Genomic DNA, 14,681 nt, shown 5'->3' on the forward strand with positions numbered 1-14,681 from the left:
GACGCAATACACCAGCTTTTGCCTCGAAGAAAGCGCTGGTACGTCAAGCCACGGCCCTACAAGATCTGCCTTAACTGAGCCCAATACGAAGCCAATTATCCACACACGAGGCCAAAATCCGTAATTTGCCTTCCACCCGGTCGTTGGATCCTGCAGTGGAATGCTTTCTTGGCATATTACAATGGAGATTGTGATCAGGGGAGGCGTCAGGATCAGCAAAGCGACACGAATTAGTGACGTTGTACGGGCGAACTCTGAGAGCGCCAATGTCCGCTCGATAAAGTATTTGCCACCATAGTGAGTGAGCTGCAAGGCCTGCCATGCGCGGAGAATTTTGCTCCAGAAATCGTCGAGAACCATTCGTTGTTTCCACCAAGACGTAGCGTCTGCGCCTTAGCTAATCTTGAATCCTGTAACAAAATAACGAAGGTCACCGATAGCGAAGTACGTGGCCTCTCGTTTGCTACTTACTGCACCTGCTACTTGGTTGAATTCCTCTTTTTCACAACTATTTTTAAAGATCCTCCTTCGAAGTGAATGTTGCAAAAGCTACCCCTTATGATAATGGAAACCGGTTACCTCATAGTAATTCTTGTTTTGACAAAATTGTTAGCCGAATGTGCAGTATTCGAAATACGTTTGGATGTTCCAGTTGGCGATTTCCACAACTATGCTCAAGCGCCATCTCTCAATGGCACCGCGCCTTCCCACACTCAAGCTCAGGTCTGCGTCCGTGTTGTTTGTCGCAATGGCTCTGAAATTCTCCGCTTGCCGCATGTCGTAGCCATCCTCCACGCGTTTCTGGACTGCTCTCGTGAAATCTCGCTGCCCAGCGCTTGTAGTGCCAATTTCATGCATTTGCTATGTCGGAAGCTCTCCGCACTTGCCAATGAGAGTGCCAATAGCAAAATTTTGCTTCCAAAGTTTCAAGAATACCAGTTTTCAGCTGCAATGGCGAATGCTATCAGTTTGGGGAATCTAAAAATGGTGCAGCTATTGTCGGCATACTTTAAGGGTTTCGTGTCTACACGAGCTCTGGATGAATTGATCAATCGGAAATTGTCCACTGGTTATGGATTACTATCTTCGCATGAGGTTGACCGATGGTGTCGTTTGGCGTTGCAGTCGCTATTAATAATAACCATTTTGAGCTGGCCAAGTGGCTTGTGACACGGGTGGGGGAAGACGAAGCATATGTGCTTTGGCAATTGCTGCGAAGAATGGAAACCTGGAAATACTCCAGTGGGTGTGCACTTTTATCGAAAAATGTAGATCTTAAGGAAGCTTGGAAAGCTGCGATGAAAACCTGCCACTTGCAGCTGGTCAAGTGGATTTTGCAGCAGCCCGGCGTCATATCGCGCGATTTAGATTTCTTGCTTGACAGTGCGTATTCCAATGGCCACGTTGGCCTTCTTGAATGGGTCATTTAACGTTATTTTTAAGGGTATCGAACGCTGATGTTCAAGCTGCTGCTGATGGATGCTTGGATATCGTGCGTCTTCTTCATGAGAACAACGTTGATGGATGCAGTAGAAACGCAATGCAAGCGGGGGGCATTTGGATATTGTAAAATGGTTGCGTATTTGTAAGCACGTTCCAGAGTTCGGGGAAACGGACACCAAGGCTATTTCAAATGCAGCTAAGAATGGCTTCTTGGATACTGTCAAATGGCTACGTGACAACACGTCTGAAGGATGCGATACTAATGGACTGCCGGCTTGACGTCATAAAATGGCTACACCACAATCGCTCGGAAGGTTGCACTATTATAATATAGTCTTGCAATGGATTATGCGGCTGGTAATGGACATCTGGAAATGCAGTGGCTAAGTGTTAACAGGAAGGCAGGATGCACTACAAAAGCGATGGATGCGGCAGCTGCCAGCGACTACCTAGACGTTGTAAAGTGGCTTCATTCTGACAGAACTGAAAGGTGTACGACAAGGGATTTGGACAGTGCTGCAAAAAGTGGACACCTGGAAGTGGTGAGTGCCAATCGATCCGAAGGGCTATGGATCGTGCAGACGTCTTGACGTCGTAATATGGCTCCACAACAACAGAGACGAAGGGTGTACAGTTACTGCGATGAATGCTGTCGCTGGAAGCGGTTACATGGCCGTGGTCGAGTGGCTGCATACCAATTGAAGCGAAGGCTGCACCACTTGTGCAATGGATGCAATCAATACCGGAATGTGGTCGATTGGCTTGATCAGAATCGGACGGAAGGTTGTACTGCCGCCACAATGACCGCATTTGCCACTCAAGGCCACATCAAAGGAGTTCGCTGGTGCCTTGAGATCGGTCGACCGTTGAATGCTGTCGCAATTAAACGTGCTGTGCTAAATGGCCATTTCGAAGTTGCGTGGCTTCTTCATCCATATGGACAGAGGACCCGGTGTAACGTCATTCGAGCTTTAAACGAATGCACTTATTGGAATCGCCGATGGGAGCTCGGTGAGTGGCTGTACTCACACCACAAATTTGTAGCTCTATGGCTAACAACTTTTACTCTTTGAGTGATAATGCCATCTGAAAGGCCCAGTATTGAAAGCTGTTGATAGGACGCTACAGCTACAGCTACAATCGTTTGTTTTCTTATTTTATCTTACCAGTGAAAAATAAAAAATCGTCAAAAAGTTCATTGGAATTTTAGTAATAGTCATCTTGCTCTTCTTGATACTCGTTCTCCTCGCCCTCGTCTGGGTAGTCCGGAGCGTCGTCTTTTTGAACATCATCTTCATTGTCGTGACGCTCGTCCGTCTCCTCGTCGTAAAGATGCACTCGCCGGACGTGTGCATCGCCTTCGTCCTCATCATGGCCATGTCCTGAGTTGGCTGCTACGATCGAACGCTGCATCTGTTCTTCCTCTTCTTCACTTTCGCCTTCGTCGACGACTCGAACCTGTCTGCTGCGTTTCCGAGGTCTATCTTGAGTCACATTCTCACAAGGAGAGAAAGCTGCGTCTAAGTGACGTCGTGTGTCTTCTTCATCGGACTCTTCGCTCTCAAACCACTGCTCCCGCTTCACCTTTCGGCTCGAATTTCGAGGAAATGCGTCGACTTCTTCCTCTTTAATGGCGTCCTCGTTATCATTACCACGTTCATTATGCTCGTCTTCGTCGTTATTTCCCGGTTCCTCCTCGTCACCTTCGTCTTCATCCTCGCTATCCACGATTTGATTCGCATTTCGCCGACGAGGTCTAGCCACCTCCAGAGTGCCATGCTGCTCCTCGTCTTTCTCTTCGTCAGCAGCATCCACGTCTGCTTCTCCATCCGAAGAGAACGCAGCTTCTTCGACTACGCGAGCATTGCGACGACCTGGCCGCACTTCCTCCTCCGCTTCTTCACTCCCATCATGCTCCTCGTGTTCGGAAACTTCTTCCTCGTCATGCTCGTCGACAAATTGAACGTCACGTTCGGTGCGTCGACCAGCTTGCTGCCGTCCAACGCGTTGCTGCTCTCGCTCTTCATCAGCTGCTTCGTCGTCGCTGTGGTATTGCCACTGATCCTCCGCTTCGTCATCAGAGAAGCGACCAACTGGCTGCTCAGTGCGTACATTCAGATCGTCCACAATGAACGAGTCATCCGAGTCATTCCCTTCGTCGTAATCGTCCTCGTTGTCACTTCCATGCTCTCTTCTCCGATTACGACGACTAGCGTCTCTAGCTTCGTCGTTGATGAGACCCACATAGTCAGCGACAGGGGTGTCGGAAACCTCGTGTGGCTCACGCAATCGCGTAGTAATACTGAGCTTCAGTCCGTACAGATCGTCCGAAAAACGGAAAGTATACATCCCTAGCCAACACAAAACAAAAAACATATACAGTATCTGAATAAGTAAACACACAGCAGCTCTTCTTGACTATATTTTCGTACCACCCGGAACGTCGAGACGTAAGCCTGGGAAGCTCACCACGCCTCCTCGAGCGCCACGAGTTCGCTCCATCACGCAGTTATTCTGTCCACAGGTTAAATAAAAGATGAGCATCATAATGGCTACATAGAAGCAGCTTGACGGACCGCTTCATCACAGACGCGGAGTCTGATTTCGTTGTAGTACGAGCCGCAGACGAAGCCGTCGTCGTCTCCGTCTTCGTTCATGAAGAACGGCATCCCGTCCGCCGCTTCCTCGTCCTCCTCCATCTTGATCACGTTCACGGAGCACTCCTGGTGCTCATTGTACAGTTCAAAAAGGCTCGGGAACTCCACGATAGCAAGGCCCACACGCATATTCACATAGCCGTCCTCGTTCTCGTCGTTCGTGTCCAGCACAATATTCCGCAGCACGCTCAAGTTTCCATCCCGAGTGTCCTCGACTTTGACCACGGGATACTCGTCGTGTCCTTCATGATCCTCTTCCCATCGAGCGGCGGGTTCCGCGTCGTCCTCGTCCTGGTCTCCGTGGTATCTCGCTGCTTGCTCACTGAGGTTAAATAATGTCCACTTACTGTCCAATTCAATGAGTTTTTGTTTGAATTCCTGTTCTTCCTCCTCTTGGTACGTAGAAATTCGCTCGGCGACTGACGGGATGAGGAGCTGAAGCACAATAATTGAAACACTTTACTTAGATATCCCCAGTTTATATAACCCTTAAAAAATAATATAACACTTACTTGGACGAGATTCCATAGCGTCACATTGACGGAAAATAACGACACCATTGTTTTTAGCGTCGAGAATGGCTGCAGGATGTCAAGGCGACAGATGGGACACTGTGCTTCTTCAATTGGTCGCGTCAAGAACGAGTCCATTAGACACACACGGCTGCAATTTAGAAATGTTAGAAATAAATTTCATAATTAACGCAAAAATACTGAGATACTTTACCAGAACGAGTGGCCGCAGATCGCTGACACTGGCTATAGAGCAGCAAATTCCACATTAACGGCTAGATTTGTTTCTTTTAGTCGAATAAATTGCTTACCTTGAACATTGCATACTGGCAAATGATGCACTGGAGCTCTGCTTCCAATGTGGCTGGCGTCACGTATCCTTGGGCTGCCATGACGGCGTCCGTGTTAGCTCTTGATCGCTCGGACTGGCCGTTGGAGGACTCTTCGCTGTCCACGAACACAACGTCGTCCTCGTGGCTTTGTTCTCCATCGCTGCCAGTTCCCTGGTGTTCATTGGCTGCCTCTGTGTTGCCCATGAATTGCACCTCGTCCTCACTCTCCTCCTGTTTGTGTTCTTCTTCTTCGTGGTGTTCCTCGTCTGAGTCTAGCTCTATGACGTCCTGCTCCTCTGTCCCTTCTTCTGTTCTCTCTCCGTTGTTCTCTACATCTTTATCTTCTTCTTCTTTGCTCCGCTCGCCCTCCATCGTCACGCCAACGTCGTGGGGCGATGCCATTTAATCAATTTCTGGCGTCAGCTTAAAAAAAAACATTCGCGCCAATATTGTACACAAACATTTGCAATTGAAAATGACATTACAAACGTTTTATTTCAAAATGAGCTGAAGTGCAAATTTTCATAATTGAGGACGTTTTTTGTCGTGGCATTGTTGCGAGAACAATGCAAGAGAATAGCTATGTAAAGCACACTACCGGCTCGATTTCTACTTGGTATTTTGTCTATTATTACTCGTATATATTTTTTCTCGTGATCAATCTCTACAAGAGTGATATTTCAAAAAGAGACACACATGTGTATGTATTAATTCATGTACTGGTCTCCAAATCGCAAAATCCAGTAAAATAGAATTTTTAACGAAGCCAGTTTGAGTTTTAGTGCTGTAAGTGTATTACACACAAGCCGAGCGCCGCTGCTACACGATGGTAGTTTGGATTTTCGATAACTTACCAGGCGGAAAGGCCATAACAAGTAGAACTTATCGACGGTAAGTATTTCAGGAAACGCTAGCTTGTGGGAGGGCGCGCGAAACGAAAAGTGCCGCCCCCGCACTTCAGGCGGATGGAACCTTCTAGAAGGTTCCACGGCCGCCCTACATCTACCTTTCTGTATTGCATACTGAATCTAAGTTAAATTGAGCCTGCCTCTGATTGGCTACAACTCTACACCTATCATATCTAATATACTCACCCTCCCTCTGGCGTGCGCGTCCCCTCAGTCTTGCCATTCCCGAAATTGCGCTGTAGGCCAGAGATGCCGTTCTCCGTCGGATTGGTCCGACCCCGGGTGTCCCACGCCTGCCTTGTGCGGGCCTGTTCACTTGGGGCTTGGATAGGTCTGTCCGAAGGAATGGCCGTGCCTCCTGCGTCTGCTGCTGTGCTGCTGCTGCTAGCCCGGCTTCCGCCGCTCTCTCGCCTCGCTCGCCGACCGTACGGCCTGTGGTGCTTCCAAGCGACTCTTTGGTGGCACCACCGGCCGGTATGGCCTCGATCGCTTCGTCCGACCCCACACGACGGATGAGGAACTCCTTAAGAGCCTCCTCGACTGGGGCCCCAACAGCGACTTCGGATCCCGTGCTCGTGCTCGTTCGATGACGCCGCCTGCTCCTGCTGCAGTCCCTGTTTTTCCGGCTGCCATGGCCGATGTTCCTTCTGGTGCTGTGACTTCGCCGTCACCTGTAGGGGTTTGTGGCTCCATCGTCCGCTATACGGGCTCCTGTGGATCCATCCCCAAGCGACACGGCTCCACGACCGCTTCGGCTACGCCTCACTATGCCTGTGCGCGTCGCCACCCACCGTGCTCCAGCAACTCATCTACGAGGTCACGATCGAAGGGTTGTGTGGAGATGACGTTGGTGGTGATGTCGCGGACGATGATGCTGGCGATGATAGTGTTGCTGCTGAGGATGCTCCTCTTCAAGAGGTGGGATTGATTAACGACGAAGATAAGAAGAACACACAACGATCTAAGCGCGATCGGCTTCGTTGTGGCGATGAGACTTCGGACTGGCATTTCTTTCCGCTTCCCAAAGCTCCGGAGAGACATCCAATCACGAACAATCGCAACCACTACAATCCGGATGCTCCTTGGGACTATGCGAGCTCGGCTGGGATTACACGCTTGCTTGATGTCGAAGGCGAATCTCCGCACCGCTGCTATCTTGTTCGGTGGAAGGGTCGTCCGCTGCCGATGAGCTGGGTCTAAATAGAGTTTCTGGACAAGGAATCACGTGCCTCGGCGGTGGCTGGCACGGCGGCACTCCCAAAGATTGCTATTGACACTACTGTTTGCGTAACGCCTCATTACGACTACGGATCCATGGATACGGCTTGATATACAGCCAACCAGCGCGACGTGCCTCGGCCGTGGCTGGCACAGCGGCGCCCAAGACTTTAGAAATCTCGGTGCTGTGCGCGGTGATAGGTGTGTGGTATGAGCTTGGTGGCTTGTGCTGAACGTGTTGAAGGGCTGTCCCCTGTACCGTTCTAGCTGATGACAACTGGTTCGCACCATGTGCTTGTTGTTGTGCTGGCGTGTTTAAAGCTTAAAAAAAAGCTTGCAGACTGTATTTAATTTTGTTATCGAGTATTAAATTAAAATACATGTAGATGCAAGCTTGTTTCTTCTGTTTAATCTTCTTCAGCTTCAGCTTCGATGTAGACTAGCTCGACTTTGCGGTGCTTGCGGTGCCGGTACTTCTTCAACTCCCCGGAAGGGAGATTAGGTGATGGTTCCGAGGTAGGCTATCTGGTGGTTTAGAGCTCCACCCTTCCATTAATACGTCTGTCGTTCAAAAGGGTCCCCATTTAGTAGTTCGGACGTCCTTGAACGTCTACCTCACTTGGTAGGACCCACTCTACCTCGCCCGCATCATTTCCTTGGGTTGCAGCTTCGATCAGGCGGACCTTGGTGATGCGCGGGTGAGAAACCGCATCAAGCAGCCGCTTGATTGCGTCCCCGGTATTTGAGGGCGCTCCTGCTTGGATGAGACCTCGTAATCTGAAATACCGGGATAAGAAATCCCGGTGCTGTGCGCGGTGATAGGTGTGAGGTGTGAGTTTGGTGGCTTGTGCTGAACGTGTTGAAGGGCTGTCCCCTGTACCGTTCTAGCTGATGGCAACTGGTTCGCACCATGTGCTTGTTGTTGTGCTGGCGTGTTCAAAGCTTAAAGAAAAGCTTGCAAACTGTATTTAGTTTTGTTATCGAGTAGTAAATCAAAATACATGTAGATGCAAGCTTTTTCTTCTGTTTAATCTTCTTCTGCTTCAGCTTCGATGTAGACTAGCTCGACTTTGCGGCGCTTGCGGTGCCGGTACTTCTTCAACTCCCCGGAAGGGAGATTAGGTGATGGTTCCGAGGTAGGCGCCTTGGTGGTTTAGAGCTCCACCCTTCCATTAATACGTCTGTCGTTCAAAATGGTCCCCATTTAGTAGTTCGGACGTCCTTGAACGTCTACCTCACTTGGTAGGACCCACTCTACCTCGCCCGCATCATTTCCTTGGGTTGCAGCTTCGATCAGGCGGACCTTGGTGATGCGCGGGTGAGAAACCGCATCAAGCAGCCGCTTGATTGCGTCCCCGGTATTTGAGGGCGCTCCTGCTTGGATGAGACCGCATAATCTGAAATACCGGGATAAGAAATCCCGGTGCTGTGCGCGGTGATAGGTGTGTGGTGTGAGTTTGGTGGCTTGTGCTGAACGTGTTGAAGGGCTGTCCCCGGTACCGTTCTAGCTGATGGCAACTGGCTCGCATAATGTGCTTGTTGTTGTGCTGGCGTGTTCAAAGCTTAAAGAAAAGCTTGCAAACTGTATTTAATTTTGTTATCGAGTAGTAGATCAAAATACATGTAGATGCAAGCTTGTTTCTTCTAATTAATCTTCTTCGGCTTCAACTTCGATGTAGACTAGCTCGACTTTGCGGCGCTTGCGGTGCCGGTACTTCTTCAACTCCCCGGAAGGGAGATTAGGTGATGGTTCCGAGGTAGGCTCCCTGGTGGTTTAGAGCTCCACCCTTCCATTAATACGTCTGTCTTCCAAAATGGCCCCCATTTAGTAGTTCGGACGTCCTTGAACGTCTACCTCACTTGGTAGGACCCACTCTACCTCGCCCGCATCATTTCCTTGGGTTGCAGCTTCGATCAGGCGGACCTTGGTGATGCGCGGGTGAGAAACCGCATCAAGCAGCCGCTTGATTGCGTCCCCGGTATTTGAGGGCGCTCCTGCTTGGATGAGACCGCATAATCTGAAATACCGGGATAAGAAATCCCGGAGCTGTGCGCGGTGATAGGTGTGTGGTGTGAGCTTGGTGGCTTGTGCTGAACGTGTTGAAGGGCTGTCCCCTGTACCGTTCTAGCTGATGGCAACTGGTTCGCACCATGTGCTTGTTGTTGTGCTGGCGTGTTCAAAGCTTAAAGAAAAGCTTGCAAACTGTATTTAATTTTGTTATCGAGTAGTAAATCAAAATACATGTAGATGCAAGCTTGTTTCTTCTAATTAATCTTCTTCGGCTTCAACTTCGATGTAGACTAGCTCGACTTTGCGGCGCTTGCGGTGCCGGTACTTCTTCAACTCCCCGGAAGGGAGATTAGGTGATGGTTCCGAGGTAGGCTATCTGGTGGTTTAGAGCTCCACCCTTCCATTAATACGTCTGTCGTTCAAAAGGGTCCCCATTTAGTAGTTCGGACGTCCTTGAACGTCTACCTCACTTGGTAGGACCCACTCTACCTCGCCCGCATCATTTCCTTGGGTTGCAGCTTCGATCAGGCGGACCTTGGTGATGCGCGGGTGAGAAACCGCATCAAGCAGCCGCTTGATTGCGTCCCCGGTATTTGAGGGCGCTCCTGCTTGGATGAGACCTCATAATCTGAAATACCGGGATAAGAAATCCCGGTGCTGTGCGCGGTGATAGGTGTGTGGTGTGAGCTTGGTGGCTTGTGCTGAACGTGTTGAAGGGCTATCCCCTGTACCGTTCTAGCTGATGGCAACTGGTTCGCATAATGTGCTTGTTGTTGTGCTGGCGTGTTCAAAGCTTAAAGAAAAGCTTGCAAACTGTATTTAATTTTGTTATCGAGTAGTAAATCAAAATACATGTAGATGCAAGCTTGTTTCTTCTGTTTAATCTTCTTCAGCTTCAGCTTCGATGTAGACTAGCTCGACTTTGCGGCGCTTGCGGTGCCGGTACTTCTTCAACTCCCCGGAAGGGAGATTAGATGATGGTTCCAAGGTAGGCGCCTTGGTGGTTTAGAGCTCCACCCTTCCATTAATACGTCTGTCTTCCAAAATGGTCCCCATTTAGTAGTTCGGAGGTCCTTGAACGTCTACCTCACTTGGTAGGACCCACTCTACCTCGCCCGCATCATTTCCTTGGGTTGCAGCTTCGATCAGGCGGACATCGGTGATGCGCGGGTGAGAAACCGCATCAAGCAGCCGCTTGATTGCGTCCCCGGTATTTGAGGGCGCTCCTGCTTGGATGAGACCGCATAATCTGAAATACCGGGATAAGAAACCCCGGTGCTGTGCGCGGTGATAGGTGTGAGGTGTGAGCTTGGTGGCTTGTGCTGAGCGTGTTGAAGGGCTGTCCCCTGTACCGTTCTAGCTGATGACAACTGGTTCGCACCATGTGCTTGTTGTTGTGCTGGCGTGTTCAAAGCTTAAAGAAAAGCTTGCAAACTGTATTTAATTTTGTTATCGAGTAGTAAATCAAAATACATGTAGATGCAAGCTTGTTTCTTCTGTTTAATCTTCTTCAGCTTCAGCTTCGATGTAGACTAGCTCGACTTTGCGGCGCTTGCGGTGCCGGTACTTCTTCAACTCCCCGGAAGGGAGATTAGATGATGGTTCCAAGGTAGGCGCCTTGGTGGTTTAGAGCTCCACCCTTCCATTAATACGTCTGTCTTCCAAAATGGTCCCCATTTAGTAGTTCGGAGGTCCTTGAACGTCTACCTCACTTGGTAGGACCCACTCTACCTCGCCCGCATCATTTCCTTGGGTTGCAGCTTCGATCAGGCGGACCTTGGTGATGCGCGGGTGAGAAACCGCATCAAGCAGCCGCTTGATTGCGTCCCCGGTATTTGAGGGCGCTCCTGCTTGGATGAGACCGCATAATCTGAAATACCGGGATAAGAAATCCCGGTGCTGTGCGCGGTGATAGGTGTGTGGTGTGAGTTTGGTGGCTTGTGCTGAACGTGTTGAAGGGCTGTCCCCGGTACCGTTCTAGCTGATGGCAACTGGTTCGCATAATGTGCTTGTTGTTGTGCTGGCGTGTTCAAAGCTTAAAGAAAAGCTTGCAAACTGTATTTAATTTTGTTATCGAGTAGTAAATCAAAATACATGTAGATGCAGGCTTGTTTCTTCTGTTTAATCTTCTTCAGCTTCAGCTTCGATGTAGACTAGCTCGACTTTGCGGCGCTTGCGGTGCCGGTACTTCTTCAACTCCCCGGAAGGGAGATTAGATGATGGTTCCAAGGTAGGCGCCTTGGTGGTTTAGAGCTCCACCCTTCCATTAATACGTCTGTCGTTCAAAATGGTCCCCATTTAGTAGTTCGGACGTCCTTGAACGTCTACCTCACTTGGTAGGACCCACTCTACCTCGCCCGCATCATTTCCTTGGGTTGCAGCTTCGATCAGGCGGACCTTGGTGATGCGCGGGTGAGAAACCGCATCAAGCAGCCGCTTGATTGCGTCCCCGGTATTTGAGGGCGCTCCTGCTTGGATGAGACCGCATAATCTGAAATACCGGGATAAGAAATCCCGGTGCTGTGCGCGGTGATAGGTGTGTGGTGTGAGTTTGGTGGCTTGTGCTGAACGTGTTGAAGGGCTGTCCCCGGTACCGTTCTAGCTGATGGCAACTGGCTCGCATAATGTGCTTGTTGTTGTGCTGGCGTGTTCAAAGCTTAAAGAAAAGCTTGCAAACTGTATTTAATTTTGTTATCGAGTAGTAAATCAAAATACATGTAGATGCAAGCTTGTTTCTTCTGTTTAATCTTCTTCAGCTTCAGCTTCGATGTAGACTAGCTCGACTTTGCGGCGCTTGCGGTGCCGGTACTTCTTCAACTCCCCGGAAGGGAGATTAGATGATGGTTCCGAGGTAGGCTCCCTGGTGGTTTAGAGCTCCACCCTTCCATTAATACGTCTGTCGTTCAAAATGGTCCCCATTTAGTAGTTCGGACGTCCTTGAACGTCTACCTCACTTGGTAGGACCCACTCTACCTCGCCCGCATCATTTCCTTGGGTTGCAGCTTCGATCAGGCGGACCTCGGTGATGCGCGGGTGAGCATCAAGCAGCCGCTTGATTGCGTCCCCGGTATTTGAGGGCGCTCCTGCTCGGATGAGACCTCATAATCTGAAATACCGGGATAAGAAATCCCGGTGCTGTGCGCGGTGATAGGTGTGTGGTGTGAGTTTGGTGGCTTGTGCTGAACGTGTTGAAGGGCTGTCCCCTGTACCGTTCTAGCTGATGGCAACTGGTTCGCATAATGTGCTTGTTGTTGTGCTGGCGTGTTCAAAGCTTAAAGAAAAGCTTGCAAACTGTATTTAATTTTGTTATCGAGTAGTAAATCAAAATACATGTAGATGCAAGCTTGTTTCTTCTGTTAAATCTTCTTCGGCTCCACCTTCGATGTAGAGTAGCTCGACTTTGCGTCGCTTGCGGTGCCGGTACTTCTTCAACTCCCCGGAAGGGAGATTAGGTGATGGTTCCGAGGTAGGCTCCCTGGTGGTTTAGAGCTCCACCCTTCCATTAATACGTCTGTCGTTCAAAAGGGTCCCCATTTAGTAGTTCGGACGTCCTTGAACGTCTACCTCACTTGGTAGGACCCACTCTACCTCGCCCGCATCATTTCCTTGGGTTGCAGCTTCGATCAGGCGGACCTTGGTGATGCGCGGGTGAGAAACCGCATCAAGCAGCCGCTTGATTGCGTCCCCGGTATTTGAGGGCGCTCCTGCTCGGATGAGACCTCGTAATCTGAAATACCGGGATAAGAAATCCCGGTGCTGTGCGCGGTGATAGGTGTGTGGTGTGAGTTTGGTGGCTTGTGCTGAACGTGTTGAAGGGCTGTCCCCTGTACCGCTCTAGCTGATGGCAACTGGCTCGCATAATGTGCTTGTTGTTGTGCTGGCGTGTTCAAAGCTTAAAGAAAAGCTTGCAAACTGTATTTAGTTTTGTTATCGAGTAGTAAATCAAAATACATGTAGATGCAAGCTTGTTTCTTCTGTTTAATCTTCTTCAGCTTCAGCTTCGATGTAGACTAGCTCGACTTTGCGGCGCTTGCGGTGCCGGTACTTCTTCAACTCCCCGGAAGGGAGATTAGGTGATGGTTCCGAGGTAGGCTCCCTGGTGGTTTAGAGCTCCACCCTTCCATTAATACGTCTGTCGCTCAAAATGGTCCCCATTTAGTAGTTCGGACGTCCTTGAACGTCTACCTCACTTGGTAGGACCCACTCTACCTCGCCCGCATCATTTCCTTGGGTTGCAGCTTCGATCAGGCGGACCTTGGTGATGCGCGGGTGAGAAACCGCATCAAGCAGCCGCTTGATTGCGTCCCCGGTATTTGAGGGCGCTCCTGCTTGGATGAGACCGCATAATCTGAAATACCGGGATAAGAAATCCCGGTGCTGTGCGCGGTGATAGGTGTGTGGTGTGAGCTTGGTGGCTTGTGCTGAACGTGTTGAAGGGCTGTCCCCTGTACCGTTCTAGCTGATGGCAACTGGCTCGCATAATGTGCTTGTTGCTGTGCTGGCGTGTTCAAAGCTTAAAGAAAAGCTTGCAAACTGTATTTAATTTTGTTATCGAGTAGTAAATCAAAATACATGTAGATGCAGGCTTGTTTCTTCTAATTAATCTTCTTCGGCTTCAACTTCGATGTAGACTAGCTCGACTTTGCGGCGCTTGCGGTGCCGGTACTTCTTCAACTCCCCGGAAGGGAGATTAGGTGATGGTTCCGAGGTAGGCTCCCTGGTGGTTTAGAGCTCCACCCTTCCATTAATACGTCTATCGTTCAAAATGGTCCCCATTTAGTAGTTCGGACGTCCTTGAACGTCTACCTCACTTGGTATGACCCACTCTACCTCGCCCGCATCATTTCCTTGGGTTGCAGCTTCGATCAGGCGGACCTCGGTGATGCGCGGGTGAGCATCAAGCAGCCGCTTGATTGCGTCCCCGGTATTTGAGGGCGCTCCTGCTTGGAGGAGACCTCATAATCTGAAATACCGGGATAAGAAATCCCGGTGCTGTGCGCGGTGATAGGTGTGTGGTGTGAGTTTGGTGGCTTGTGCTGAACGTGTTGAAGGGCTGTCCCCTGTACCGTTCTAGCTGATGGCAACTGGTTCGCATAATGTGCTTGTTGTTGTGCTGGCGTGCTCAAAGCTTAAAGAAAAGCTTGCAAACTGTATTTAATTTTGTTATCGAGTAGTAAATCAAAATACATGTAGATGCAAGCTTGTTTCTTCTGTTTAATCTTCTTCAGCTTCAGCTTCGATGTAGACTAGCTCGACTTTGCGGCGCTTGCGGTGCCGGTACTTCTTCAACTCCCCGGAAGGGAGATTAGATGATGGTTCCAAGGTAGGCGCCTTGGTGGTTTAGAGCTCCACCCTTCCATTAATACGTCTGTCGTTCAAAATGGTCCCCATTTAGTAGTTCGGAGGTCCTTGAACGTCTACCTCACTTGGTAGGACCCACTCTACCTCGCCCGCATCATTTCCTTGGGTTGCAGCTTCGATCAGGCGGACATTGGTGATGCGCGGGTGAGAAACCGCATCAAGCAGCCGCTTGATTGCGTCCCCGGTATTTGAGGGCGCTCCTGCTTGGATGAGACCGCATAATCTGAAATACCGGGATA

The 14,681-nt window shown here is 49.9% G+C and overlaps 1 protein-coding gene across 1 annotated transcript; it reads right to left on the bottom strand.

The window, feature by feature from the left end:
- Positions 1–2,649: 2,649 nt before the first annotated feature.
- On the bottom strand, positions 2,650–5,346 carry PITG_10285 (uncharacterized protein; the record flags this gene model as incomplete). The annotated part of the gene is made up of 6 exons (XM_002902061.1): positions 2,650–3,794; positions 3,876–3,957; positions 4,020–4,535; positions 4,613–4,763; positions 4,827–4,858; positions 4,924–5,346. 6 exons carry the CDS (start codon positions 5,344–5,346, stop codon positions 2,650–2,652), a joined length of 2,349 nt encoding a protein of 782 aa, XP_002902107.1.
- Between the last annotated feature and the right edge of the window lie 9,335 nt (positions 5,347–14,681).

This window comes from Phytophthora infestans, genomic scaffold (genome assembly GCF_000142945.1).
Source record: "Phytophthora infestans T30-4 supercont1.18 genomic scaffold, whole genome shotgun sequence".
Taxonomy (NCBI): domain Eukaryota; phylum Oomycota; class Peronosporomycetes; order Peronosporales; family Peronosporaceae; genus Phytophthora; species Phytophthora infestans.